Source organism: Chlorocebus sabaeus, chromosome 1, assembly GCF_047675955.1.
Source record: "Chlorocebus sabaeus isolate Y175 chromosome 1, mChlSab1.0.hap1, whole genome shotgun sequence".
In the NCBI taxonomy this organism is placed as follows: Eukaryota; Metazoa; Chordata; class Mammalia; order Primates; family Cercopithecidae; genus Chlorocebus; species Chlorocebus sabaeus.
The window spans coordinates 79426137-79453408 of NC_132904.1; the positions used below are offsets into that span (position 1 = coordinate 79426137).

General features: G+C 37.7%; 1 protein-coding gene and 1 non-coding gene across 3 annotated transcripts in view; one reads left to right on the forward strand and one right to left on the reverse strand.

Moving 5' to 3' along the window:
• Window positions 1-307: 307 nt before the first annotated feature.
• Window positions 308-27272, reverse strand: part of PRCP (prolylcarboxypeptidase) — an 81552-nt gene continuing 54587 nt past the window's right edge. For both annotated transcript variants that reach the window (XM_008020302.3, XM_008020304.3), the window contains exons 4-9: window positions 26266-26447; window positions 25850-26007; window positions 24998-25167; window positions 15178-15342; window positions 14299-14486; window positions 308-1064 (exon numbers count right to left, since the gene is read on the reverse strand). In XM_008020302.3, coding sequence (XP_008018493.2) covers window positions 848-1064; window positions 14299-14486; window positions 15178-15342; window positions 24998-25167; window positions 25850-26007; window positions 26266-26447 — 1080 coding nt within the window. In that variant the 3' untranslated portion in view covers window positions 308-847. The remainder of the gene's footprint in view (window positions 1065-14298; window positions 14487-15177; window positions 15343-24997; window positions 25168-25849; window positions 26008-26265; window positions 26448-27272) is intronic.
• On the forward strand, window positions 19843-19943 carry LOC119626658 (small nucleolar RNA U13). Its single transcript, XR_005242814.2, has one exon. It is a non-coding gene; the product is annotated as a small nucleolar RNA U13 (small nucleolar RNA).

The window sequence follows — 27272 nt, forward strand, 5'->3', positions numbered from 1 at the left end:
GAAATATAATTAGTGACTACAGCATAAAGCTTGCTCAGATTTAAAAAGACAAAACAGAGTCATTTTCCTAAACTGGCAGAATTCAACCAAATTACCACAAAACTGACCTTAGAAACAAAGAGAAATGGAGCAGAAAAAGGCCAGATTTCTTACTGGCAGTACCACAGTGGCCAACATCCCAGAACTAAGAAAAGCTGCCAAGTGGAAGAGAAAAAATTAAAGGACTTTCCAAAACCAGCTAAGCCCAGTGCACACAGCATTCCCAACAGCCGGAGCCAGAGTGAGCTTCAGAAGCAATACACAGGTATAAGGTCCAGCTGTATTCTTTATTTACAGCACAGTTCAAAGTCATTAAATCCAGTACAAAAGAAATGGCTCTCACTTCCTGGATTGGCACCAGACATCCTACCAGCTGCAATTACATCATTTTTTAAATCTATCTTCTGCTTTTACTTTGTGTAGGGTAGGGATGGGGACTTACAAATGGGCTAAAGAGACTTCAACCTCAAAGCCAAAGAGAAATCTCTGCTTGCAGAGATACAAAGAAAGTAACTCTCCCTCTTATGAAAAGCAATCAGGAGCTCTGCTCCAGTTATGAAGGCCACTGATGGTGTGGGAGAGTTATCAAGAAGATTCTTCCTAGACATGGTGCGAAGACAGTGAGAACCCAGGAAATCACATTCATGGGACAGTTGCTCTTACCGTCATCACCCTCTATTCTATCTCAACCTTGGCCCATCAAATCTAATGATAAACAAGAGAAGGTAATTACATGTAGAAAACCAAAGTGAATGGGAATGTGGTGGTGAGAACATAAAAGAAGAAACTGAAAACAATCAAAAGTTTCTCAGTGCTGCTTTCCTGCACGGTCATAGAAATCTCTGATCCAATTCTTCATATGTCTGACTTCCAAGGCACGGGCTAACAGCACAGACGTGGGATCTAAGGCATTCTTGGCACGCAGATCTAAGTGGTGGGCCCCCTCTGAGATGGTGACTGCAACCAGAGTGTCTGTGATATCCTTAGTTACTCCACCTCCTGACCAGGGGTCTAGTTCACCATTGCTGCAAGTAAAAAAAAAGAAGAAAAAATAAAGGTGTTAGTTTTTCATACTGACACTCAGATAAGCTACGAGAAACCTATTATATGTTTAACACCTAAAATTATAAACTTGTAACCTGGGGGATTTGATCTGAGGACCTAATTTATCATATGGAGAGATGATTCATACTGGAGTTTTGCAATATTCCTGCAACCAGGTGCAAAAAAAAAAAAAAAAAAGGAACCAGAGATGATTGAAGGAGGTGTTCCCATAAATCAACCTAGATTGTACTGGGATATGAAATTTAGAAACCTGAATTTCAATCCTGATTTCATCATTCAAAAGTTACATAATGCAAGTTACCTGACTCAGTTTCCTCATCTGTAAAATGGAGATAACAGGCCGGGCACAGTGGCTCATGCCTGTAATCTTTGCTCTTTGGAGGCCAAGATGGTGAATCACTTGAGCCCAGCTAGCCTGGGAAACATGGTGAAACCCCATTTTCTTAAGGAAGGGAGGAAGGGAGAAAGGGAGGAAAGAAGAAAGGGAGGGAGGGAGGGAGGAAAGAAGAAAGGGAGGGAGGGAGTAAAGGAGGAGGCTGCATTTTTTATCCAATACAGTACAGTACTTTGGGAAACAGGATATAGATCTGAAAAATGTCACCGGGATCTGGAATCCAAAAATTTGGGCATTACACAAAAATCTTCATTTTACATTAGCTTTAAAGTTAAGGAAATGCTACTAGGTTATTAGTCTCGACTGGTTCACACAACACAATTCAGAATAATGTAAAGATAATCAGTCACTAAAACTGAGTATTTAGTTTAACTGAGTAAAAAATCCAATACAACCACAGACAGCATCCCTAATAATATTTCTGAATAGTTTTGTTGAGATATAATTCATCTACCACAGAATTTGTCCATTTAAAATACACAATTCAATGGTTTTTAGTATACTCAGAGTTGTGCAACCAGCACCACAATCCATTTTAGAACATTTTCATCACCCCAAATAGAAACCGATACTCATTAGCAGTCATTCCCCACCTTCCTGCCTTGCTCTCAGCCCCAGGAAACCATGAGTCTATTTTCTGAATCTATAGATTTGCCTATTCTGGACATTTCATACAAATGGAATTAAATAGTAGGTGGTCTTTTGGAACAGGTCTCTTTCACCCAGTGTAATGTTTTCAAGTTTCACCCATGTTGCGGCATGAATCAGTACATGTTCCTTTTTATTGCCAAATAATATTTCATTGTACGAATACATCATATTTTATTTATCTCTTCATCATTTGATGCACATTTGTATTGTTTGCACTTTTTGGCTAATGAGTATTGCTCCTTTGAACATTCACATACAAGTTTTTGTGTGGATGTATGATTTCACTTCTCTTAGGCATATACTTAGGAATTTCTAGGACATATGGTAACAGCCTATTGATTAGCTGCCAGACTACTTTCCAAAGGGGCTACACCATTTTATATTCCCCGTACCAACATTTGAGGGTTCCACTTTCTCTACATCTTCAACACTTATTATTATCTGTCTATTTTAGACATCCTAGGCTAGTAAGTATTAAACGATATTTCACTATGGTTTTAATTTGCATTTCCCAAGAGACTGATGGTGTTTAAACATCTTATGTGCTGACTGGCCATTTTTATATCTTCTTTGGGAAAATGCCCAGTCATATCTTTGCTCATTTTTAAACTAGAGTTATGTATCTTTTTATTTTTGACTGAGAGCTCACACTCTCTTAACTTGTGTGTTGCAGACTAAGAAAAGCATGAGCTTTGGGATCAGACACACTTTGGTTCCAGTCTCAGGTCTGCCTCTCATCTACCTGATCTCATGGAAACAGATTCCTAAGGGAAAAAACTGGCACTGAAATACCTGGATCTAAGTACTCAGCCCATTGCAAACATTAGATCACTTTCCCCTTGTATGGCACCTCTTGGCATATCTTTATCCACATACCACTTGAAATAACTTACAGAACATTTTTATGTGTGTTCTGATATTTGTTTAATGCAAACTCCGTTTTGCTGGTATTGTTTACAAAGCCTTACCTATTCTGGATACTTATTAAATATATGACTTGCAAATATTTTCTCCCATTCTGTAGACTATCTTCTAACTTTCTTGATAGTATCATTTGCAGCACAAGTTTTTCATTTTCATGAAGTTGATTTATCTATTTTTTCTCATTGTTTGTGTTTTTGGTATGGTAACCAAGAAACTGCTGTCTAACCCACGGTCATGAAGATTTATTCCTATGTTTTCCTTTATGAGATTTATCATTTTAGCCCTTACATTTAAGCCTTTGATCTATTCTGAGTTGATTTTTCTTGTTATGGTATGAAATAGGGAGCCAACCTCATTCTTCTGCATGCGGATCTCCAGTTTTCCCATCATCATTTGTTGAAAAAACTTCTTTTCTCAATGAATTGTCTTGCTACTTTTGTTGAAAATCAATAAGCCATACATGTAAGGTTTGACTTCTGGACACTTGATTCTCTTCCACTTGTCTATATGTCTATCCTTATGCCAGTATCACACTGTATTGACTGTAGCTTTGTAATAAGTTGGAAATCAGGAAGTGTGAGTTCTTCAAGTTCGTTCTTCCTTTTCAAGATTGTTTTGGCTATTTTGGGTCCCATATATTCCTATATGAATTTCAGGATCAGCTTGTCAATTTCTAATTTTTTTTTTTTTTAAAAAAAGGCCAGCTGGAAATTCGATAGAGATCACATTGAATCTGTGGATCAACTTGAGGAGTAATAGTCACCTTAATAGTATTAGTTGTTCTAATACATAAACATGAGAGGTCTTTCCATTTAAAGGAAGCAATTTTTAATTTGTTTCCAATGTATACATCTTGCACTTCTTTTGTTAAATTTATTCCAAAGCATTTGATTCTTGATGCTATTTAAATCAAATTTTCCCTAGTATAACATATTATGCATAGATTGCATTCGTGTTTACAAAGCCTTTCACATGTGTTCATTGTAACAACCCTATGAGGTAGGTTTAATTACAATTCTTTTATAAAAGAGAAAACTAATGCCCAGAGAATTTAAAAGGCTTGCCAAAATCATTTGACTTAGCAAATCTGAGATTCAAACACAGCTCTAAAAACCCTAGTCCAATGCTTAATTTTATACTACGTTGCAATTCAGTGGAACCATGACTGCTGTTGGAAGTCGACAGCTCACGCTCTCTTGTGTGCTGCAAAGTAAGAAGAGCATGAGCTTTGGGATCAGACATACTTTGCTTCTAGTCCCAGGTCTGCCTTTCATCTACCTAATCTCATGGAAACAGATTCCCCAGGGAAAAAACTGTCACTGAAATACCTGGATCTGAGTATTCTGCCCATGGTATGTATTAGATCACTTTCCCCTCGAACGGTACCTCTTGGCATATCTTTACTACATACCACTTGAAATCACTTATAGGACATTTTTATGTGTGTCCTGATATTTGTTTAATACAAACTCCATTTTGCTGGTATTGTTTACAACAAAGCCTGAAATAAAAAGTCTTCAAGCTCACATTATCAAAGACATGAAATTATTCCCATAATTTGCATAATCATCAAAAAACTTCTCAACTATAAGTACAACCTATATATAGATGACTACCAAATAATGTATCTAGCCAGGATTGTTCCCCTAAACTTCAGAACCAAAGTTCAAATGTGAACTTCACATTTTTACATGGAAGTCAAATTAGACACTTGGCAGTTCCTGATGCTTCCCAAATGCCAACCAGCTCCTCCTGCCATCTTCCCCAATCTCTGTCAATGGGAAGTCTATCCTTTTCATTGTTCAGGTCAAAAAGTTTGATGTCACTCCTTAATCTTTTTGGTTTCACTCTTTAATTTTCTCATTGTTTAACACACAATCTGTCAACAAATCCTGTCATCTATATCTTCAAATATATCCATAATCTGACCATTTTGCATTACCTCCACTGCACAACCCTAATGTAAGTCACCATTATCTCTAGCCTGAGTTACTACAATAGCCTTTTTTTTAATAAATTTATTTTTTATTATTATTATACTGGAATACTATGCAGCCATAAAAAAGGATGAGTTTGTGTCCTTTGTAGGGACATGGATGCAGCTGGAAACCATCATTCTTAGCAAACTATCACAAGTACAATAGCCTTTTAACTGACCTTCCTGCCTCTACCCTTGTCTCCCTGCAATTTAATATCAATAGAGCTGCCAACTTGATCCTGTTAAAACCTGAACCAGATAATGTCATTCCTTTTCTCAAAAAGCTCCAAGTTTTCCCACCTCATTCACAGTAAAAACCTAAGTCCTTACTAGAACCAACAAGTTTCCACATAATTTGGGCCCTTTGCTCCCTCCCTGATTTCACTTCCTATTACGCTCTCACTTACTAACCCCACTCCAGCCACACTGACCTTACTCCACCTGAAGAATAGGCTGGGGACACTTCTCTTTCAAGGCCTTTGCCTTCAGTTAATCCTCTTACTCCACCAACTTCATGGCTAGCTCCTTTACTTCCTCTATATCATTTTTTTAAAGTCACTCCTTGATGAAGTCTTCCCTGGTCACTCTAATAAAGTATTTCAACTGTTTTCCCTCTCTATGACATTTTACAGTCCCCTTCCTGGTTTACTTTTTTCTCCTTGTCACTTATATCCTTCTAACATATTTATAAGTTCTATCTTGTTTCATTTCCTATCTCTCAAACTAGAACTCCATGAGAGCAGAGATTTTTGTCCATATTGTTTATTTCTACATCTCCAAGTTCCTAGAAGCAGACCTGGCTCACAATAAGAGGCCCAAAAAATTTACTGAATGAACTTAAAAAGTGTCCAGTTGGCTGTGGCCACATACTGGATGCCCATCATAGACATCTATAAATACACATATGCAAGTTCATAAATACTTTGGTACTTTTTACGTGGGAAAGAAAAGTTCATATAAATGATTAATACAAACATAAAGAGACTGACCTTCAGCTGTGTGTTAATAGTGGAAAGAACAATGAATTCATTCAGTAGATCTAAGTTGTACATTTTTGTAGCTGCATGACTTTGGGTAAGTTACTGACCCCTGTGAACCTCAATTCTCATGTGGATTATAGAAAAAAAATGTTTTTTAAGAAAGATAATACCCTTCTCAGACAGAACTATCGTGAGGCCCAAGTCAAATAATATATGTGAAAATAAATAAACTACTACACAAACGTGTGATATCATTATAGTTATTACCATATTCTGTAAGCATAAGTATTACCACCACCAAGAAGTAAATAAATCATGAAAATGTAAATGTACAAATTATGTGAGAAAAAAATTAGGTACATTAAGTATATGTGTGTTTGAAATACAATTTAAAAGTGCCTGTCCTGGCCAGGCACGGTGGCTCACACCTGTAATCCCAGCACTTCGGAAGGCCAAGATGGATGGATCACTTGAGGTCAGGAGTTTGAGATCAGCCTGCCCAACATGGTGAAACCCTGCCTCTACTAAAAATACAAAAATTAGCCAGGCGTGGTGGCGCATGCATGCAGTCCCAACTACTTAGGAGGCTGAGGCAGGAGAATGGCTTGAACCCGGGAGGTAGAGGCTGTGGTGAGCTGAGATCATGCCACTGCAATCCAGCCTGGATAACAGAGCAAGACTCTGTTTCAAAAAAATAAAATAAAATAAAAATTGTCCTCTGTTCAATTGCAACTTAACATCATCCTTGGGGAAAAAAAAAACCCTACACTCCAGAAGTGTACTTTTTTGGTTTTATTAAAAACAAAAAGAAAAACTCATGTAAAATAGAAGCCTCAGTTTTCAACTACCAGGTAAACTTTTAAAGTAAACTACATAAGGAGTTGGGTTCTCTTAAATTAATAAATCACCTTTGTCATTATTCCAAATTGACAAGCCCAACCCAGACAGGAAACTCTCCATTATTTGCAAAACAAAAAAGCTATCCCAACAGCCACATAATAAGCAAACTGCATTTGATTTAAAAGGTCATCTGAAATAGCCTAGTGGCTTAGCAACAGTGTTTGGAGTTGCCGAGAGACCTAAGATGCACATGAACTTGAATTTCTTGGTCCTAGATGTGTGAAAGCTAAACCAGTCATTGGGAAATCTACAAAAAAAAAAAACAACTGGCATTCATGAGAGGATCTAGATGCCTGGGTAAAATTCCCCCAACAGGGAGCTTCACTTAGTCACTGGCAACAATTAATTTGCCTGAGAAATGATGTTAAACTAACCAGCTCCTCAGGGACTCCCTTTTGGATTTATACTAAAATAACTGAGAATGACTGTTGGTAAAATTATGTCTACAAGTTGGGAAAGAAAATAAACCTCCCCCCAAAAAACAATTGTGGAATAAAAAAAGAATTGCTGTAATGAGACTATTAACAGGTAAACAAATGTTTACTGAGTGCCTACTATATATCAGGCACCGACTGGGCACGGGACTCCACAGTGAACAAAACAGACAAAATCTCTGTTGCTTATTTCCACAATAATTTGTTCCTTGAAATAACCCTGTTAGGTACTCATTATTATTCCTAAGTAATATGAATTGGCAATTTGCCCAAGGTCATGCAAATTCAGGGAAGAAGAAAAATGGCATCAAGGTCTATCTGACTTCAAAGCCTTAACTGAAAAATCTCCAATCCAACAATTAAAGATTAAACTTCCCAACCAGAAAAGCAATCACATCTGGATTCATGTGAGGCCGACTAAGGAGAGAAACCTGGAAATGAAGATTAAGATACTTTCCACAGGGCTCTTTGGACACTTTCTTTTCTTTCTTTCTTTCTTTTTTTTTTTTTAACTATGCTTTAAGTTCTGGGATACATGTGCAGAATGTGCAGGTCTGTTACATAGGTATACACGTGCCACGGTGGTTTGCTGCACCCATCAACCCGTCATCTACATTAGGTATTTTCTCCTAATGCTATCCCTCCCCAATCCCTGCCCCACTGACAGATCCCAGTGTGTGATGTTTCCCTCCCTGAGTCCATGTGTTCTCATTGTTCAACTCACACTTATGAGTGAGAACATGCAGTGTTTGATTTTCTGTTCCTGTGTTAGTTTGCTGAGAATGATGGTTTCCAGTTTCATCCATGGCCCTGCAAAGGACATGAACTCATCCTTTTTTATGGCGCATAGTATTCCATGGTATATATGTGCCACATTTTCCTTATCCAGTCGATCATTGATGGGCATTTGGGTTGGTTCCAAGTCTTTGCTATTGTGAATAGTGCTGCAATAAACATACGTGTGCATGTGTCTTTATGGTAGAATGATTTATAATCCTTTGAGTATATACCCAGGAATGGGATTGCTGGGTTAAATGGTATTTCTGGCTCTAGATCCTTGAGGAATTGCCACGCTGTCTTCCACAATGGTTGAACTAATTTATACACCCACCAACAGCGTAAAATCGTTCCTATTTCTCCATACCCTCTCCAGTATCGGTTGTTTCCTGACTTTTTAATAATTGCCATTCCAACTGGCATGAGATGGTATCTCACTGTGGTTTTGAGTTGCATTTCTCTAATCATCAGTGATGATGAGCTTTTTTCATGTTTGTTGCCCACATAAATGTCTTCTTTTGAGAATTGTCTTTGCCCACTTCCTGATGGGGTTGTTTTTTCTTGTAAATTTGTTTAAGTTCCTTGTAGAGTCTAGATATTAGCCCTTTGTCAGATGACAGATTGCAAAAATTTTCTCCTATTCTGTAGGTTGCCTGTTCACTCTGATGATAATTTATTTTGCTGTGCAGAAGTCTTTAGTTTAATTAGACCCCATTTGTCAATTTTGGCTTTTGTTGCCATTGCTTTTGGTGTTTTAGTCATGAAGTCTTTGCCCATGTCTATGCTTGGACACCTTCTTACTCAGCAACCAGAAACATTTTATAGCTAGTGGCCATGAAGTACACAGAAGAGACACATCTGTGGCTGTTCCTTTACTTTGGGAGTGCTCTTTCTTCAGAAAAGTAGGAGAGTTTTGAATTTTTTAATAACTTAAAAATTTTTGCATTGTATTTCTCATACCTAGCAAACTATAGAAAAAGATTTCTTTGTAAAAGTAGACTTGCCACTGCAAAAAGATAAACCAGCATCTTTACACAGTCTTGCCTTTAAACTTTCACATGCTTCTGAAGCCTTCCTGAGCTGTGTATTACATTCATCATCCTTATCAACAACAGGCATATTTACTGGGCATTCATTATGTGTCAGTCACTGTAGCAAATGCTAAAGATACAGAGATGGTTAAGATAAAGTTCCTGCTAGTGATAAATTCACAATCTCATGGGGCAGATAGAAACACAAACAAATAACTACCACATGGAGTGACAAGCGGTACTTATAGGTGCTACTAGAAGTAAGCGGGAGGTAGAAACCTATCCTCCCTTACGGAATATTTCTTGGAGAAGGTATGAGACTTAAGGAAAAAGGAAAAAGAGGATGAGAAAGGACATTCAGAGATAAGTATACAGTTCCCTGTGGCTAGAACATAAAGGGCAAGGTGAAGAGTGTACTTTCATTTATTCATTCAACAAATATATTTTGAGTGTAGATATTTGCCGGATCTGGGCCAAGTACTTTGATGAGCCCTTTTGATGCACCACAACAACTTTATGGGGTGAGTGGTATTCTTCTTCTCACTTCACAAAGGATAAAACTGGGAATCAAAAAAGCTTACGAAATTTTACTCAAGACAGCTCACTCTACCTTTGAACAGCTCTTCCTGAAAGTCCTTTCTTACACTGAGCTAAAAGTTTCTTACATGGAGCTCTAATTCCTACCCACTGACTTTTCTCACAAAATATGCCCCCTTCTCCAATGATGATAATGATGGTGATGATGATTATCATTTTGACAGCCTGAGAAAGATAACATAAAAAAGCAATGGATAACTAAAATACTTACAAAAGGGCTGGAGGAAACTAGCTTAGGTCCCTTTTTGGCCTTCCACCTCCCGCCATGTGAGGATGCTGCCTTAAGGTGCCATCTTGAAAGCAGAGACTGGGCCCTCACCAGATACCAAACCTACCAGCATTCTCATCTTGGGCTTCCCAGCCTCCATGACTGTAAGCAATATATTTGTGCTGTTTATATATTACCCTGTCTCAGGTTTTTTGCTATAGCAGCACTAGTGGACTAAGACAAACTCAAAGGCTTATGTTTAGGTCTTTTTCAACCCTCTCATTTCTTTCAAGTTTTCCTGATTTCAAATAACCTAAATTTGGCACAGTTTCCTTAAACATCCTAAGCAGACTTATTTGCTTAACTATCACTTTGTAAGACTGAGCTGAAGAGTATAGTTTTGAAGAATCCTTTTGAGAACAAGGAACACAACGGAAGGAAATTAAACAAAAAGTAGTTTTAAGTTTTCCACTAAAGTGTCTTGCCTTATATTTGGGGAAAGGTATCCTGCTGGGTGGAATACTATGTAGCCATAACAAGGAATGAGATCATGTCCTTTCCAGGGACATGGATGGAGCTGGAAGCCATTATCTTCAGCAAACTAACGCAGGAACGGAAAACCAAACACTGCGTGTTCTCATTTTTAAGTGGGAGCTGAACAACAAGAACACACAGATACAGGGAGGGAAAAAACACACACTGGGGCCTGTCAGTGGATGGAGTTGGGGGAAAGAGAGCAATAAGAAAAATAGCTAAGGCCAGGTGCAGTGGCTCACGCCTGTAATCTCAGCACTTTGGGAGGCCGAGGCGGGCGGATCACCTGAGGTCAGGAGTTTGAGACCAGCCTGGCCAACATGGTGAAACTCCATCTCTACTAAAAATACAAAAATTAGCCAGGTGAGCTGTAGTCCCAGCTACTTGGGAAGCTGAGGCAAGAATAGCTTGAACCCAGGAGGCGGAGGTTGCAGTGAGCCAAAACTGTGCCATTGCACTCCAGCCTGCACAAAAAGAGCAAAACTCCATCTCAAAAGAAAAAGAAAAATAGCTAATGCATGCTGGATTTAATATCTAGGTGATGGGTTGATAGGTGCAGCAAACCACCATGGCACACATTTACCTAGGTAACAAACCTGCACATCCTGCACATGTACCCCGGAACTTAAAATAAAAATAAAAATTAAAAATTAAAAGAGAGAATAGAATGAGTCTAATGAGTCAGAGATCTTTTTTTGCAAAGTGGGCAGTGCTACCAGCCTAAACTCAGAGTCAACGTACAGGCAAACAGCTCTCCTCATCCCTAAAAACTTTTGACTACATACCAAAGGCCAAATTTGACTCTTATTTAAAAGAATTTGTAGAGTACAGTGGTCGGAGAGGTACTGTCAGGAGCAGCAATGCTGCCAGGGGCCTGGGGCTGACCTGTCCGAGTTCCCATGTGCTGAGCCCACTTGAGCCACAGCCATGTCTGGGGATGAGACGGTTTTTGATCCTACTATGAGCAAGAAGAAAAAGAAAAACCCCTTTATGTTAGATGAGGAAGGGGATACACAAACAGAGAAAAACTAGCCCAAGAAGAGGAACCGGAGCCAGCTGAGGACAAAGATGTAGAAGCCAATGAAGATGAAAGTAGGAAAAAAGACATTTCTGATGTTCTAGATGACCTGAATTTCTTTATTCAGAAGAAAAAGGAGGAAAAAAAAGGATATTTGATATTGATAAAGCTGAAGAAGTTGTAAAGGATCTTAAGATTGAAAGTGATGTTCAAGAACCAGATGAACCAGAGGAGGACCTTGACATTATGCTTGGCAATAAAAAGAAGAATGTCAAGTTCCCAGATGAGGATGGAATACTAAAGACACAGCTCTAGCCGGGAGTGGTGGCTCATGCCTGTAATCCCAGCACTTTGGGAGGCCGAGTCACGCGGCTCACGAGGTCAGGAGATCGAGACTATCCTGGCTAACATGGTTGAAACCCTGTCTCTACTAAACATACAAAAAATTACTTGGGAGTAATTTGGGAGGCTGAGGCAGGAGAATGGTGTGAACCTGGGAGGCAGAGGTTGCAGTGAGCCAAGATCGTGCCACTGCACTCCAGCCTGAGTGACAGAGCAAGACTCTGTCTCAAAAAAAAAAAAAAAAAAAAAAAAAGATAGAGCTCTAGAAGATGAAGACAGCAAAAAGACGATGCTGTCTCATTCAGTAATCAGATAGGCCCTGCAAGGTAGGCTCAGAAAGAGACTGCACATATGAGGAGCTGCTGGATCATGTGTTCAACATCATAAGGGGAAAGAATCCAGATACAGTTGCTTGAAAGAAAAGGAAATTCACCATGAAACCTCCACAGGTCATCCAAGTAGGAACGAAGAAAACTCCTTTCGTCAACTTTATGGATATCTGTAAATTATTACATAATCAGCCCAAACATTTCCTTGCATTTTTTTTTTATTATTTTGTTTTGGTTTTATGTTTCTTGGTTTTTTTTGTTTTTGTTTTTGTTTTTTGAGACAATATCTGGCTCTATTGCCCAGGCTAGAGTGTAGTGGTGCAATCTCAGCTCACTATAACCTCCACCTCCTGGGCTCAAGCCATCCTCCCACCTCAGCCTCCCGAGTAGCTGAGACTGCAGGCACATGCCACCGTGCCAACTAATTTTTATATATTTTCTAGAGATGGGGTTTCACCATGTTGCCCAGACTGGTCTTGAACTCCTGGGCTCAAGTAAGCCATTTGCCTTGGCCTCCCAAAGTGCTGGGATTACAGGAGTGAGTCACTGCACCCAGCCTCCTTGCATTTTTGTTGGCTGAATTGGGTACAAGTGGTTCTATAGATGGTAATAACCAACTTGTAATCAAAGGGAGATTCCAACAGAAACAGAAAATGTCTTGAGGAGATACATCAAGGAATATGTCATTTAAGTTATGGGGCTCCACCCTGATGAACAGAGTAGTGCCTCATAAAAGGGCTGGAGGAAACTAGCCCTTGATACATCAAGGAATTGTCAAGGTGATGTCACACATGCTGATCACCAGACACAATCCCGCAGAAGGGTACCCGACTCTGTTTCTTATAGTGCGAAAGTTGTCCTTCTTAATGTTCTGTTGCCAGTATCAACACCAGGCTGTCACGGGCAAATAAGCACAGCTGCATGCCAAAGCTAACCAATTTGCTAATCACTGATTTTGCAAAGTGTGTTGTAGAGATTTGGCTGGATAAGTATGCCATCAGAGTGGACCTACCATTGTATTAAAAACAAGATTAAAAAGCTGCCAAGTTCTTTGGTGAGTGGTTGGTTGGTCTGAAATCCTTGCAAGATGCCGATGCTCAAGCTGGTGATATACTCATTTCCTACTTTAACAACTGTCAGAGAAATGTGATATGGGGTAAGGAGGTACCTTTTAAAAATCATTCATAGACTTCTGTAAAATGCAAGATAAAGTTTTAACAGATTTTTTTTCAAAGAGTAAAAATTAAAACAAATGAAAGAACTTGTAAAAGAATGACATTTACAATTTTAAAAATAGCTCTGGTTAACAGGTATGTAGTGGTATCTCCTATTTCTATATAGACTTGGGGAAATTCTTGAATAACTCGTTGCTATTTTAATAGCTGACAACCTAATGTTCAACTCAAAACATGGAAATTTTGAAGGCCCAGTCAGATACACATAGAGTCTGCTCAATTAACTCTAATGTGAACCAGTGGCAACTATGTGACTTCTTAAGGAGCAGTGTAATGTAGAAAAACAAACATGGGATTTGTAGTTAGGCCATAATAGAAAGCTGGCTTTATCACTTAGTAACTAAAACAAAGCTGGATGAGCTTTGGCAAGTGATTGAACACAGCAACTTTCAGTTTCCTTCACAGTGAAAAAGGGCCTAGAACTACTTCACAGGGTTGTTGTGAGGATTTAACCAGGTAATTTATTTAAAGTGCCTCATTTAGTACTTGGAACAGAATGAAGTGGGCACTTCAAAAGTGTTGAATACTGAAATTTTTTATTATCATCAACAACAACATAACAATAATAAGACAAATTGAGAACAGCGGATGATGCTTTATTTTGTGCTGGAGAGTTTTTTTTTAATATTTTAAAAATTTTGTTGCTGTTGATTTTTAAGACTTCAATAAAGCACAATGGTAATAGAGCAAAAAATTCTATCTCTTCTCAGCATCCTATCTTTCAAGGCATAGGAAAACATGAGGGGTACCACTGTTGTAATCTATATTGTTCTATTGTCCAGGATTTTCCTGGTTCTATTTTTTCAGATATTCTACAAATGTTCCACCAACTGAAGTTTATCTTTGGACAGTAAAAACTCACCTGAAAACAATGTTTGTGTGTGAACTGATGTTTTTGCCTCCATACATAGTAGTGATCCAGGAGGGCCTTGGTCTCACACCCCACTGTTCAAAACACTCATCAGAAAGTTCCTTTAAGTTCCATGAGTGAGGTTCAAACATGTCATCGACACCATTAGTACAAAACGGCATGACTACTTCTGTGCAGGCCTAAAAAGCAAACCAAGAGAGAATCCAATTAGAAAAATGAGTCAAAAAGAGGTTAAATAAATAATACAAAGTCATAATGCTGGTAAGTAGTAAAGGCAGGGTCTGAACTCAGGCAAGGCTACTTCAAAGCCCCGTTCTTTACTTCTGTGCCATATAATCTCTCATTATTCTTAAAAAGACTTAGTCAAGAAGTCACGGAAGTCAGGATTATATCCCTTCACTGCAAACTGCTTGATTTCACATTTATTATCATATTTAACCCTCAAAACAACTCTGGAAGGAAAGTAGTATTATTATTACTGTCTTATTGTGCAGATGAAGGACAAATTAGACTCCCTTTCTCTTATATGTCTATAAAATGCTTCCTTTGTAGGACTTATCAAGATCTATTGAAATACTAATTACTTACTTTTTCACTACACTATATTTGATCGTGTACTATTTATCTTTGTATCTTTGAAACCTAGAGGAGTGCCTGATGCATGGTAAGAACTCAATATATATTTGGTGATTATTAAATGAACAAATGAATGAACAAGAAAACTTGTCCATAGTATCACAGCATACAGTAACAGAAGCCAAAACTGGATCCAGGTTAGGTGACAAAATCTTGTGTACCCTGATTTTTTCTTTACAGCACAGCTGTATCAGTGAAAAGTAAGTTCCATTTGGGGAAATTATTCATATTTACCTGATAGCTCCAACCCAGTGTTCCCAGACTGCTAGTTGCTGTCTCTGAAATATTCAGGCATTTCACCTGGCCCGAATAATTGTAATATACATTCAGAGCTTGGAAAATATTCTGCAGCAGTAGTGAATCAGATACATTGGGATTTTTCAAATACTGGCACACTACCTGTCATTTTAGAAAGATAAATGGGGAAAGAGTCAGAATATGAATATAAAATTACAGTTTAATAACACAAAGAAGAAATATGATTTTGATCTGATCATAAAATATTCTTAAGCTACTAACTGCATTGTTTAACAATTTCTCTCTTGAGTTTAATCCCCTCCATAAATGAATAAATCTCTTCAATTACTCCCTAGGCTATAAAAATAAACCAAAGTCATTTGCATCTACCATCTTAGCTTCCTCTTTGCTGCCTTTGCTCCAGCCTAGGAAAACCATTCCCCACCACACAGGCTCCTTCTTCCCCTTTGCCCTTGCTCGCCCTAAAACACTGTTTTCCAACTCCTCTCCCACTCCACTAATGCCTTCAAACACCAATTCATCTTTTACAACACTCAGCTCAAATATCACCTCCTCTTTTCAAGGCCATCCTTGCCTATGTTTCCGAGTTGGGAAGAACTAAACCTCTCCCTTCTTGGTGCCTCCATTATACCCTGTACCTATCTTTATTAGAGCCTCTGTAATGCTCTACTTCACTCACTTGATTCCAGAATGTCTCCCTCAATACTTAGCAAGGTATCTGGTAAGTAAATGTTTGCTGAATGAATTACTATACTTTTATAAAAATGCAACATTTATAAAATCTCATATGGAAAAACTATACCAAGGTCCAGCATCCATGGTGTGATAAAAAGCATATGTTGCAACTCCCGAGCTCCCAAATATTCCTATCACTATCCTACAAAACATGCCTGGAATCCTAGCTATAAAAATCAGACAATATTCAGGGTTAGGAGTAAAGGTGAGGACTGACTAAACAGAGCCAGTGCAAACTTTCTCGGGCACATAAATATTCTATACCTTAATAGGGTTACATGAAAAATGATATAATTTGTGCATTTCATGGTATCTAGATTTTACCCCTCCACCACCGAAAGAACCATACACAAATATTGAACTCTCATTAATGATAATAAAGCTGAAGTATTTAAGAGGAAGATGTCTGCAATTTACTTTAAAATTCATTTTAAAATAAGATAAAAGATACATGAAGTGATGGATAGGTGAAAATATATGTGACAAATCAAATATAATAAAATATTATTTATTGAATTTAGATGTTAGGTTTATGAGTGTTCACTATCCAATTATTTTAAATTTCCATATGTTTAAAATTTTTCATAATAAAATGTTGGAGAAAAATAACAGGCAATGGAATCATAGCTGAATAATACTAACAACAACAACAGCTAGTAATTATTAAGCCCTGGGTTTCCAACCAATACCCCATGTAATCCTATCAGGTAGATGATTGTCCATTATTTTACATGAAAGAAAACCCTGATTCTTAGGTTAAGTCATCTTCAAGGTCACTCAGTTAGTAAATAATAGGGCCTAGATTTGTCCCCAGCTGTCTCTGGTTATGAAATATTCATCTTATCCATTATGTCACACAGCTTAGGAAGTGTCCACCTGAAAAACCACAAATAGCCCCAGTGGCAAGGAAAACCCGGTAAGCTTGAATCTCTATTGACTCTGACATGAATTCAGTAACCTGGTCCTTTCCCATTTCATATGGAAAAGATTATATATATAATAGATTAGTCCTGACAAAAAAGAGACTAGTCCAGAGAAGAAGCTAGGAAAGGAGGCCAGTTACCCCACCTCAGGGAGAGAGATTCTGGGCAGCAGGCGTAACAAGGCCTGGGCTGGGGGCATGCTCCCAGTCAGGAAAGGAGGGTATTGAGAAAGGATGCAACCAAACCCAGCCCTTCATCACAGTTCTGCCTGGCACCAGCTGCCAGTGGAAAAAAAAAAAAAAAAAAGGAAAATTGTAAACGAGAAAATGAATTTTCAGGAAAATTCAATGCCTCTCCCCAGGTATATTCTGCACAACAATATTTCCATGGAATGTTAATTGGTACTTTGTAGAAAAATGTTTCCTAGTCAAATAGTTTTGAGAAACTGTATATTAGCAAATGTGAACAGTTTTCCTGACTGGTTGTTATTATTATATAATTTCAGAGGATTTCTCAGAACCTTTAACATGCTCAAATGTAATATGACTTTCCAAAGGAAGACGGAGTGTGCATCATTGCCAAAAGTTTTTAGAACTGTTGAATGTGAGAAAAGTCAGAAATTAAGATGTTCAAATAACTGCATATACCTTTACAAAGTAACTGTGAGGTCATAAGAATAAGGAATACCAGGGTTTAGGATGTACATGAAGAGACAGAATTGAGCTAAACTGAGAGCTTCACAAACCTATGAAGACTAAAGCAATAAGGAAATGCAAACTGACGAAAAATTAAAAGTCAAAACAGTGTTTATTATTTTGACAACTCTTGATTTTTCATGGTAAGTCAAAAAATACCTAACATTTGCATGGCACTTTTCTCAGAAAACATTCCTAGGAAATATGCCAATAAGATATAACTCAAGACAATATGGAAATCAAGAAACAATCATAAGATATATTAAACCATCTACTGCCAAAAGTTGATCAGCATTCTTTCCTGAACCTGGACACCAACAACCGATTCAGCTCTTTCAAAATGCAGCACAGAAGTACAAAGTAGACACACGGAATGCAGAGAAGCACCTTATGTACAAGCACAGCATGGTAGATAGGGCAGGGCGACAATGCAAGCTGGGCAGGGGGAGAGGAGGTAGTGATGTGGAGCAACAAGTGGCCCAAAACTCTGGAAAAGAACAGTAGCAAGTGAGTGTGACTCACATGCTGGCATCAGAGCTCCTCTTAGAGCTTAGAACACTGGGCCTCTGTCAGGCAAAGAAAAGGAGTCCCTATGAATAGCCATTTCCACAAATAGCAGTTACTGTCACTTCTTAAAAGACACAAGCATGGCTGGAGACCGGCACTGGCTGACAATACTTGGGTTTCAGCAGCCCCAGTTACACAGAGAGAACACCATGGTCAGAGACTTGGCCTCTGTATGATGGGATTCCAAGTCCAGATTAAGGGCACTCCCCAGGCACTGTGTTCTGTGAGGTCAGATCACCCTTGGAGTACTGGATCCAGCTTTGTATACAAGTTATGAAGGGCACCGATCAACATTAGAAAATCTAGAAGACAGCAATCGGGATGGGGAGCTGAAAAACAGCTGAAGCAACCCTAAAACTGGGTCATTCCCAACCTTTCATCAATACAAATAAGGCTACAATAAATATCCTTGGGGCTAAATCTTTACATATATTCTTAATTGTTTTCTTGAGATAAATTCTTAAATTACTGGCTCAAAAGACATCAATATTTTTAAGGCCCTTGGTACATCATGTCAAACTGTCTTATAGAAAGGAAGTGCTGATTTTTAATTCTACTAGTATGCTAGATAGAAAGCCTGAAAAACGTCACTTAAAATTTGTTTGCAAAATATTTGCGAATTTACTATGGAAATTTTATTTTAGGTAACTCTAAAGTTCCTTTCTAACTCAAAGATTTTGTGAGTCCAAGCATCATCCTCTAGCATTAAAAAACAGAATCTCTAATATCTCTTTGCACTTCCTTAACAATTTTGGTAGCACAGTGAATGAAGTTTCAAAAAAATACTGAAGTCATATTAGCAAGACCTCGGCACTATTCGTATGCTTATTTAAAGACTATAGTAACTCAAGGCCAGGCACAGTGGTTCATGCCTGTAATCCCACCACTTTGGGAGGCCCAGGAAGTAGGATCGCTTGAGGCCAGGAGTGCAAGACCAGCCTGGGCAATATATCAAGACCTCATCTTTACAAAACATCAAAAAATTAGCCAGGCATGATGGCACATGCCTGTAGTCCCAGCTACTCAGGAAGCTGAGGTGGGAGAATTGCTTCAGTCAGTAGTTCTAGGCTCCAGTGCTATGATCACACCACTGCACTCTAGCTTGGGTGACAGAGCAAGACTCCATCTCTTAAAAAAAAAAAAAAAAGACGAGTACTTTAAAAGGAGATATTCACATACTTTTATCAAAGAACTGTAGGATGCACAAAATACATAAATATTAAATTGAACCATATGAAATTCTCACATGTATAAATCAAAAACAGTCAAATATCAACAATTTTGTCTCAACCTCATATAATACTTTAGCTTAACCCTGATAATTTGCAGATATTACCCATGTGATAAAAGCAAGCACTTGGCCTGTTGATTGTTTACATAGAGGCTGTGATATAATCAGACAACAAGGAAAGAGTCTTGGCCAACCATCTCTGTCCAAAATACTCAACACCCAGGTACCCCTGAACTATACTTCCTTTTTATTTTGTGAGCCCTAGCAAACGGCTTCTTCTAAACAATTTCTACATAAGGCATGTTATTCCTACACATACTGTAAATGCACTGAAACGTGAACAGCTGGGACTGAGGTTGCTCATACAACTCATATATTCTTTGAGGGCAGGTTCTTTCCTCACAGTAACCCAGAGAGCACCATATAATGATCATTCCCATTTCACAGAAGAAAAAAGCTCAGAGGTCTGGCTACAGAAATACAATTTTAAAACTATGAATGTAGAAAGCATATGTTTGGGTTTTGATGCTCACGTGTGAAATGGACCGCCCTCAAACCTGGTTATGCTGTTGGCACATTACCTATCTGATGTGGGGGAAAAAAAAAAGTACTATGAATATAGGTCTCAATCAAGATGTTGACCACAAAGTCCTGGTATAATCATCTGGTTTCCCAATATTACATAATAAAAATAGCTATTGTTATTACTTATAACTAGCATCAATTTAGTGCTTTTACTTTACACCAGATGCTATGAAATACTTATAACAACCCTAATAAGCATTACAATTGTTATTATACACATTTTGTAAATGAGGAAACTACAGCACAGAGAGGTTAAGAAACTTGCCCAAAACCACACAGCAAGGAAGTGGCAGAACTGGGATTCAAATACAGTAATCCCAGTTACTGAGGAGGCTTAAGTAGGAGGATCCCTTGAGCCCAGGAGTTCGAGGCTGCAGTGAGCTATAACCTTGCCATTGCACTCCAGCCTTGGTGACAGAATGAGACCTTCTCTCTTAAAAAAATAAATAAATAAAAGAAAGAAAGAAAGAGGCCAAGTGCGGTGGCTCATGCCTGTAATCCCAGCACTTTGGGAGGCCGAGGCGGGTGGATGACCTGAGATCAGGAGTTCGAAACCAGCCTGGCCAACAGAGTGAAACACTGTATCTACTAAAAATACAAAAATTGGGCACAGCGGTGGGCGCCTGTGATCCCAGCTACTTGGGAGGCTAAGGCAGGAGAATCACTTGAACCTGGGAGGCAAAGGTTGCAGTGAGCCAAGATCGTGCCATTGCACTCCAGCCTGGGAGACAGAGCGAGACTCCTTCTCAAAAAATAAAATAATAAAATAGAATAAAATAGAATAAAATAAAATAAAATAAAATAAAGAAAGAAAGAAAAGAAAAAAACACAAATGCAGACTCTCTGGAGCTTCCAACCACTGTAACTATATTACACATATTCAACTAAAAGCTGAAAGAAAAATAACAACACATACAATGCTTAAATATACCTGCTGTCTCATGCTTAACTTTTTAAAACAATTTTTCTAATTCTTAGATCATCTTTATATTTTTCTAGGTTTATTTGTTTTGGCAAAAACTTAGAATGAATTTTGTGGCAATACGAAATCATAAAACCTTAAAAGTATGTAATAGTAAAAAAAAAAAAAAAAAAACTGTAAAATAGTAGAGTGATATGAGGCATTTCCTGGAATAAAGACGAACATTCAGGAAACAGAACATTAGAAAGTCTATTTTACTCATTCCAGTTTTAAAGTGTATAGAAATAGTTGAGAAAATAGAACATTCATGCAACCTTAGTACAAAACTAATCATATCTGCAACCAAATATTTCCATTCTGCCCTTTAATCCCACATACACCAGACAAAGTAAAGATAATGATTTGTTTAAAAGTTTTAAGTGTTCCTACCTATGAGAGTACACATTTAAATAAGAGAAGGAAAAGAGGGTCAAAGAAAATTTTTTAACAGAGGAAGGAAAGAAGACAAGTTGGGGGAAAAAAAAAAAAAGACCAATCTCCTCTCAGAGCATGGTCCATCCACATTAGAGAAAGGATTAAGCAGATACATTCAGCTTTTCTAACAGATTTTCTTTCTCTAAGGCTTCAATACCCCTCTCACACTCACTCAGATAATCACATTAGTTTTGTCATTAAAAGCTCCCTTTTCATAGAATGCACCTAAACCGCTTAAACCACCCAGAGAGGTCGCATACATTACCAAACACCAAGACAAACGGAAGAGATTTTTCCATCTTATGTCATTATTTCACTATATCTATCTACATTCACAGAAGCCTATGCTGAAATATTTGAGAAGCTATCAGCTGAAATGTGATTCCAAAATTAACAAATGACAGCATCCTTTAAAATTGCTCTTTAAGCTAAGAAGAGACCTAGTAGTTTTCATGCTGATAGAACAGTCAAATGACACAGGGGTTTTCTGTTTCTCTTTTCTCTTCTTCCTTGTGTTCTACCAGCCAAGTCCATGATTATTTCTGCATGAATGTTGCAGCTTCTGTTAACAGTAAACAAAAGCAAATGGAGTCTGAGTGTGCAAAGCCCAAAGACAAATTAAAAGGAACGATACTTGAATTGACACGGAAAATGGCATTTAGTCGCTGCCCATGGATCCTTCAGAACTGTACAAGGTCCCAGACAGAATTGGAAATCACCTGCTTTTTTTCATAACCCAACTGTTACATATTATCTCACCATCCTAAGCCTGAGTTACAGACTCAGAAAAGGACGCCTGTTTGTCAGCCCTTTAAAAAGGAGGAAGTGTATCAGAGGGAGGAGGAGTTCTGGTTAAATGGAACTATCCAAGTGAAAGAGCGGTCCCCAACTGGGTAGTGTTCCAGGGATTAGTGGGTTGGGAGAACACAGAGGGGGTCAAAAAAGGAGAAATAGAATGAACAGTGAAAGAAAGTGATCTGAAGCTACAAGTTTGGGAGGGAGACGTAGTGGAAAAATTCTGAAAATCAGATGGGTAACTAACTATAGGATGAAATTGGAAACAGAGGCAATGGAATTTCTCAAGCAAGGGGCAAGAGATAAGATTACTTCTGGTGGGGGTGCAGGCTGGAAACAGAATCATAAATACAAGCAATAAAGAATTCCTTGATCTGTCAAAAGAAAGGATAATGTCAGTAAGAAATAACTGAAGAGAATGACAGGAATTAATCCTGGATAAAAGAAGTAAAGCGTGATTGTGAGGGAAAGACCTAAAGATATCTTACCTTAAAAATAAACTTTTATATTGCATATATATAAAGGATAAAAGGATTGCAGTAAATCAAAAATAGATGACAAAATATTTGAGGTATACTCTGCTGGTTTTGAGTAATTATTTAGAAGAACAAAGGATAAAATATTTATTCACATGTAAGACTGAACAGCAAAATATCCCAGAATGAACATTAAAGAGGTAGGGAGAAAACCAGTTAGACTGCTCACTATTCCAAATTGTGCTACACCAACTAACATTAAACAGCTATATTTCTCCAGCCTTTTTCTAGATAAGCGGTTAGGAAAGTACAACTCCCAGGCCAAATCCAGCCCACTGCCTATTTTTATAAATAAGTTATTATTGGAGACAGCCATCCTCATTTGCTTATTTATTATCTATGGCTGCTTTCATGCTACAGCGGCAGAGTTGAGTAATTGTGACAGAAACCATACGGCTCGCAAAGCCTAAAAATATAGCCCTTTAAATGGAGAAAGTTTGTCAACCTCTGTTCTAAATAATGAGAGAATTCCCCATATGTTTTTATCATCTGACAACTCATTCATTCTTCAAGTGAGAATAAAGATGCAAATGTAATTCTCACCTTGTACACAGATAGATATCGAGTTAAATCTGATAGATGTCTCACTGTGAGCAATGGCCCCCTCAACCCTCAGTCAAGTTTCCTCCTAATCCAGTGCAATGTAGTAGATGAGCACAGGCTCGGAACAGTGAAGACCCAAGTTCAAATCCTACTTCTACCACCTCTTAGTTGAGCTTTAATTTCCTCTCCAAAAATCTTGGATTATACCTCTTTTTCTATACAGTACTTTTACAAGAATTGAGACAGCATACATGAAAGTGCTTTGTAGATAGTAAATAATATGGACAGATAAGGCATTATTAGCACATAGATGTTTATGAAGATGAACTAGTTTAGATTTAGTTTCTCCTTGTCATTTTGATCCAGGTTTTCTTTTTTTCACTTTTCTTTTTTTGAGGCAGGATCCAGCTCTGTCACCCAGGCTGGAGTACAGTGGCATGATCACAGCTCACTGCAGCCCCAAGCAATCATCCTGCCTGAGCCTTCCAAGTAGCTGGAACTACAGGCAGGCACCACTATGCCCTGCTAATTTTTTTGATTTTTAGTAGAGATGAGGTCTCACTATGTTGCCCAGGTGGGTCTCAAACTTCTATCCTCAAGCAATCCTCCCACTTCCACCTCCCAAAGTGCTGGATTTGATTTAGGTTTTCTAACATAAAACATGATCTGCTCTTTTCAACAACTTTGTATTATCAAAATTCAATCTAATTCAATATATATTTATCTCCGGCCTACTATATGCAAGACACTCACTGGTCATTCTACTTTTTAAATTAAGAAAAATAATAGCAAATGAAATTGTTTTAGTTACAAAATTTTAAGCAAGGTATACATGTAATAATTAAAAGGGGTGGTTAAATTAAAAGTGCATTTGAAACCCGGATCTATATCACCAATTCTATTTTCACTTCCAACACTCATTCTAGCTGAAGAGTCAGTTGTATTCTCTAAATTTAACCATCAAGTTGGCCAGCCTTTGTTTTTAAAACTAAGAAGAATGTTCTTTACAAAGAAATGCTTAAAATGAACATACACAATAAAGAATTTTGCCATGAAAAGAACCTTAAAATTTATACTGTAATGTGTCCTTATATTTCCAAAGTGTTTCACATCCAACATTTTATTTGATTCTCAGCACAACCCTGTTTGGTATGTAAGTGCTGTTATTCCATTCCACAGAGGAAGACAGAGGATGAGGAAAGAAAAGCACCTTGCCCAAGATCACACAGTTGGTAAGTGAAGCGGCAGTTCTGGACCAAAACCTCACTTTCAGAGTATAATTTGATGTTCTTTCCACTCTACTGTGATGCACTCACTCTTCACACTGTGGGCAGCACTTACAATGCTTTCGCAGCTGACTAGATCATAGTATTATCATAATGACTGCCATTTATTAAGCATCGACCATGTATTACATAGATGGAAGTTACACACATATCACAAAGATTAAATAAATTGTACACGCAAAGTACACAGCCCAGGATTTGGCACATAGTAATTATTCCATTAACAGCAACTTTTGGTATTATTTCTAATTCATACAACTCTATAATCAATGAATTTTATCTCCGTTTTTCAAATGAGGAAACTGAGGCTCAAAAAAGCTAGGTAACATGTCCAAGCCCACATAATCAGAAAGTAGCAGAACCCAGGATTCCAGCTCAAGTTTGACCAACTCCAGAGCCCCTTTGTCACTGGGACTTTCTCTGATGCAGAAAGTCAGAGTATGCACATTAAAAAAAAAAGAGAAGTATGTTATTAAAAATTATGAGAGGACATTTTCCTATTACCTTAATAGGCCAAGCAGGCAAAGGCTGTAAAAAGTTAGATGCATAAGGATAGTCCACCATTGCCAGATTCACCCAGGTTTCAGAGATCCAGTCTTTCAAATGTTGGATGTCCTGAGAAGTTAATGGGCTGCATAAGTGAAGGGCTCCAGTAAGCCACTGCAAACCACTGCCTGGGAATAGAATCACATTGTTGGAATCTAAAAAGTACTGGTCAACAGATGGCTTTACAGATAACTTATTCTTCACATAGTATTTTAGAAAACTCAATCTTTTATACCCCTTCTCCCAGGATATTTTTAGAGCAACTAGAGAATCCCATGACAGACAAGTTGCCTATCCTCATAGAGTTTACCAGAATTAGTATGCAGAATTATTCTCCCTTTTTAAGATACTACTAAAATGAATAAATAGGAACACCAAAGAACAAGAATGTATAAACTAAAACTAAGTAAAACAAATGGATGTATCTATCAAACAGCACTGAGCAAAAGACAGCAGACACAAAAAAAGATATGCTATGTAATTCCAATTACTAAAACATTTAAGAACAAGTAAAAATTAACCTATGGTTCTAGAAGTGAGGATGTTTTTGCTGGATAGGTATGGAGGTTGTGACTGAAAAGGCACAAGGAGATTTCTGAGATGCTGGCAATGCCCTTTATTGATTTAAATGCTAATTACACTGTGTCCTTGTTTTGTGAAAATTCATCAAGCTATGTATTTTGATTTGTGTAATTTTCTGTATGTACATTATGCTTTAATAAAATGTTTACTTAAAAAGTGACAACTACTGAATTTAACAAATGAAAGGCTAAATAAACACACAATTCCATTCTCTTAATTAAAGCTTACCAGTACTTGAGAGTCGATTAATGGCATCCCAGGACCTGCGGATGCTCTCTGAACAATGTGGACCACTTTTCCTAAAATCTGTAGTTACAATCTTCATAAATACACCACAAGGTACTAAATCCTCAAACTGCCAGATAGGGGCAGAAGCTGCAAGAGCTCTAAATGACAAGAAAATCAAAGAAGCAAAAAAGAAAAGAAAAGAAAAAAAATATATATATATATATATATGTCATCTAAATCAAGTTTTAAACTTGAAACTTATAATAAAAATAGTGAGAAAAATAACACAGCTGTTAATGAGACAGAAGCCAGAAATCTCAGTGCAGTAGAATGGAACATGTTTTACCCAAAATGAACCTCTACGTTTGCCTTGATAATCATTAAGAAACACTCATGTCCAGTATAAATGCACTTACCCAACTGCCATATGAGGATATTTCATCCTAAACCAGGCTGCAAGCATGCCACCATAGGAGCCTCCTATGGCAATGACAGGTTGATTTTCAGCTCCTGGGATTGTTCTTTTCAAGTGTTTGATTAACTCTGCAAAATCAGCCAGAGCTTGTTCTGATGTCAGAAAATTCAAGTGTCTGGAATCCTAAAGAAAAATAACAAAGAACATGGGTATAAATGTGCACATAATAGCAGCTTAGGAATAGCATGGATCCAGAAGACAGTCAGTGTCAGATAAGCTTTTCTCCAAATAGAATTTCTAGGCAATTGTACCAAAACGCCTAGTCAAAGCAATAGCTGGTGGATTTAAACTCAGGAAAATTATTTTAAGTTTGTGGAAGAATATAATGTACTTCGCATGCAAGTGTAATTTCTATTAAATGCTATTTACCAAAGACTTTGTTTAAGGTTGTAGAAACAATAGAACAAATTGTAAGTAAAATTTAATAGCAAATATGATAGAATATAAACTAAGTTTAATAGATAACTGTTATAACTTTTGTTTTAAATCTTGGCACATTTAAAATGTCTACCACATAGGCAAATATAAACTAAATCTAGTGGACAATTGAGGTAAGAATCACCAGTAAAAATAAAACTCACCCTTCTTTATCGGAAAGATTATGTATGACCTCGGCCATATCAACAACTGAAACAAAGTAGCCTACCTATTTTAAACAACTATAAAATTGGAAAGAAAAAAACTATTTTCAGGTATTGGAAAACAGGCAACACAAGACATTGATCTTTGAGAAAAGGAAAACTCATAATGTTAAGTTTCATAATCGTCCTGCTCTCTACATGAAGACAATTTCCCTATTGCAGAAGGTGAAGCTTAGTGTCCTGCTGAGCTGAGAAGGCTAAGAAGGTCTTTTAAAATATGTCTGCAAATTTTTGACACTCCTTCCTTTAAAAGGTGAAGCTTAATTCCACTCCCTTTGAATTTGGATGGGATTTAATGACTTCCTTC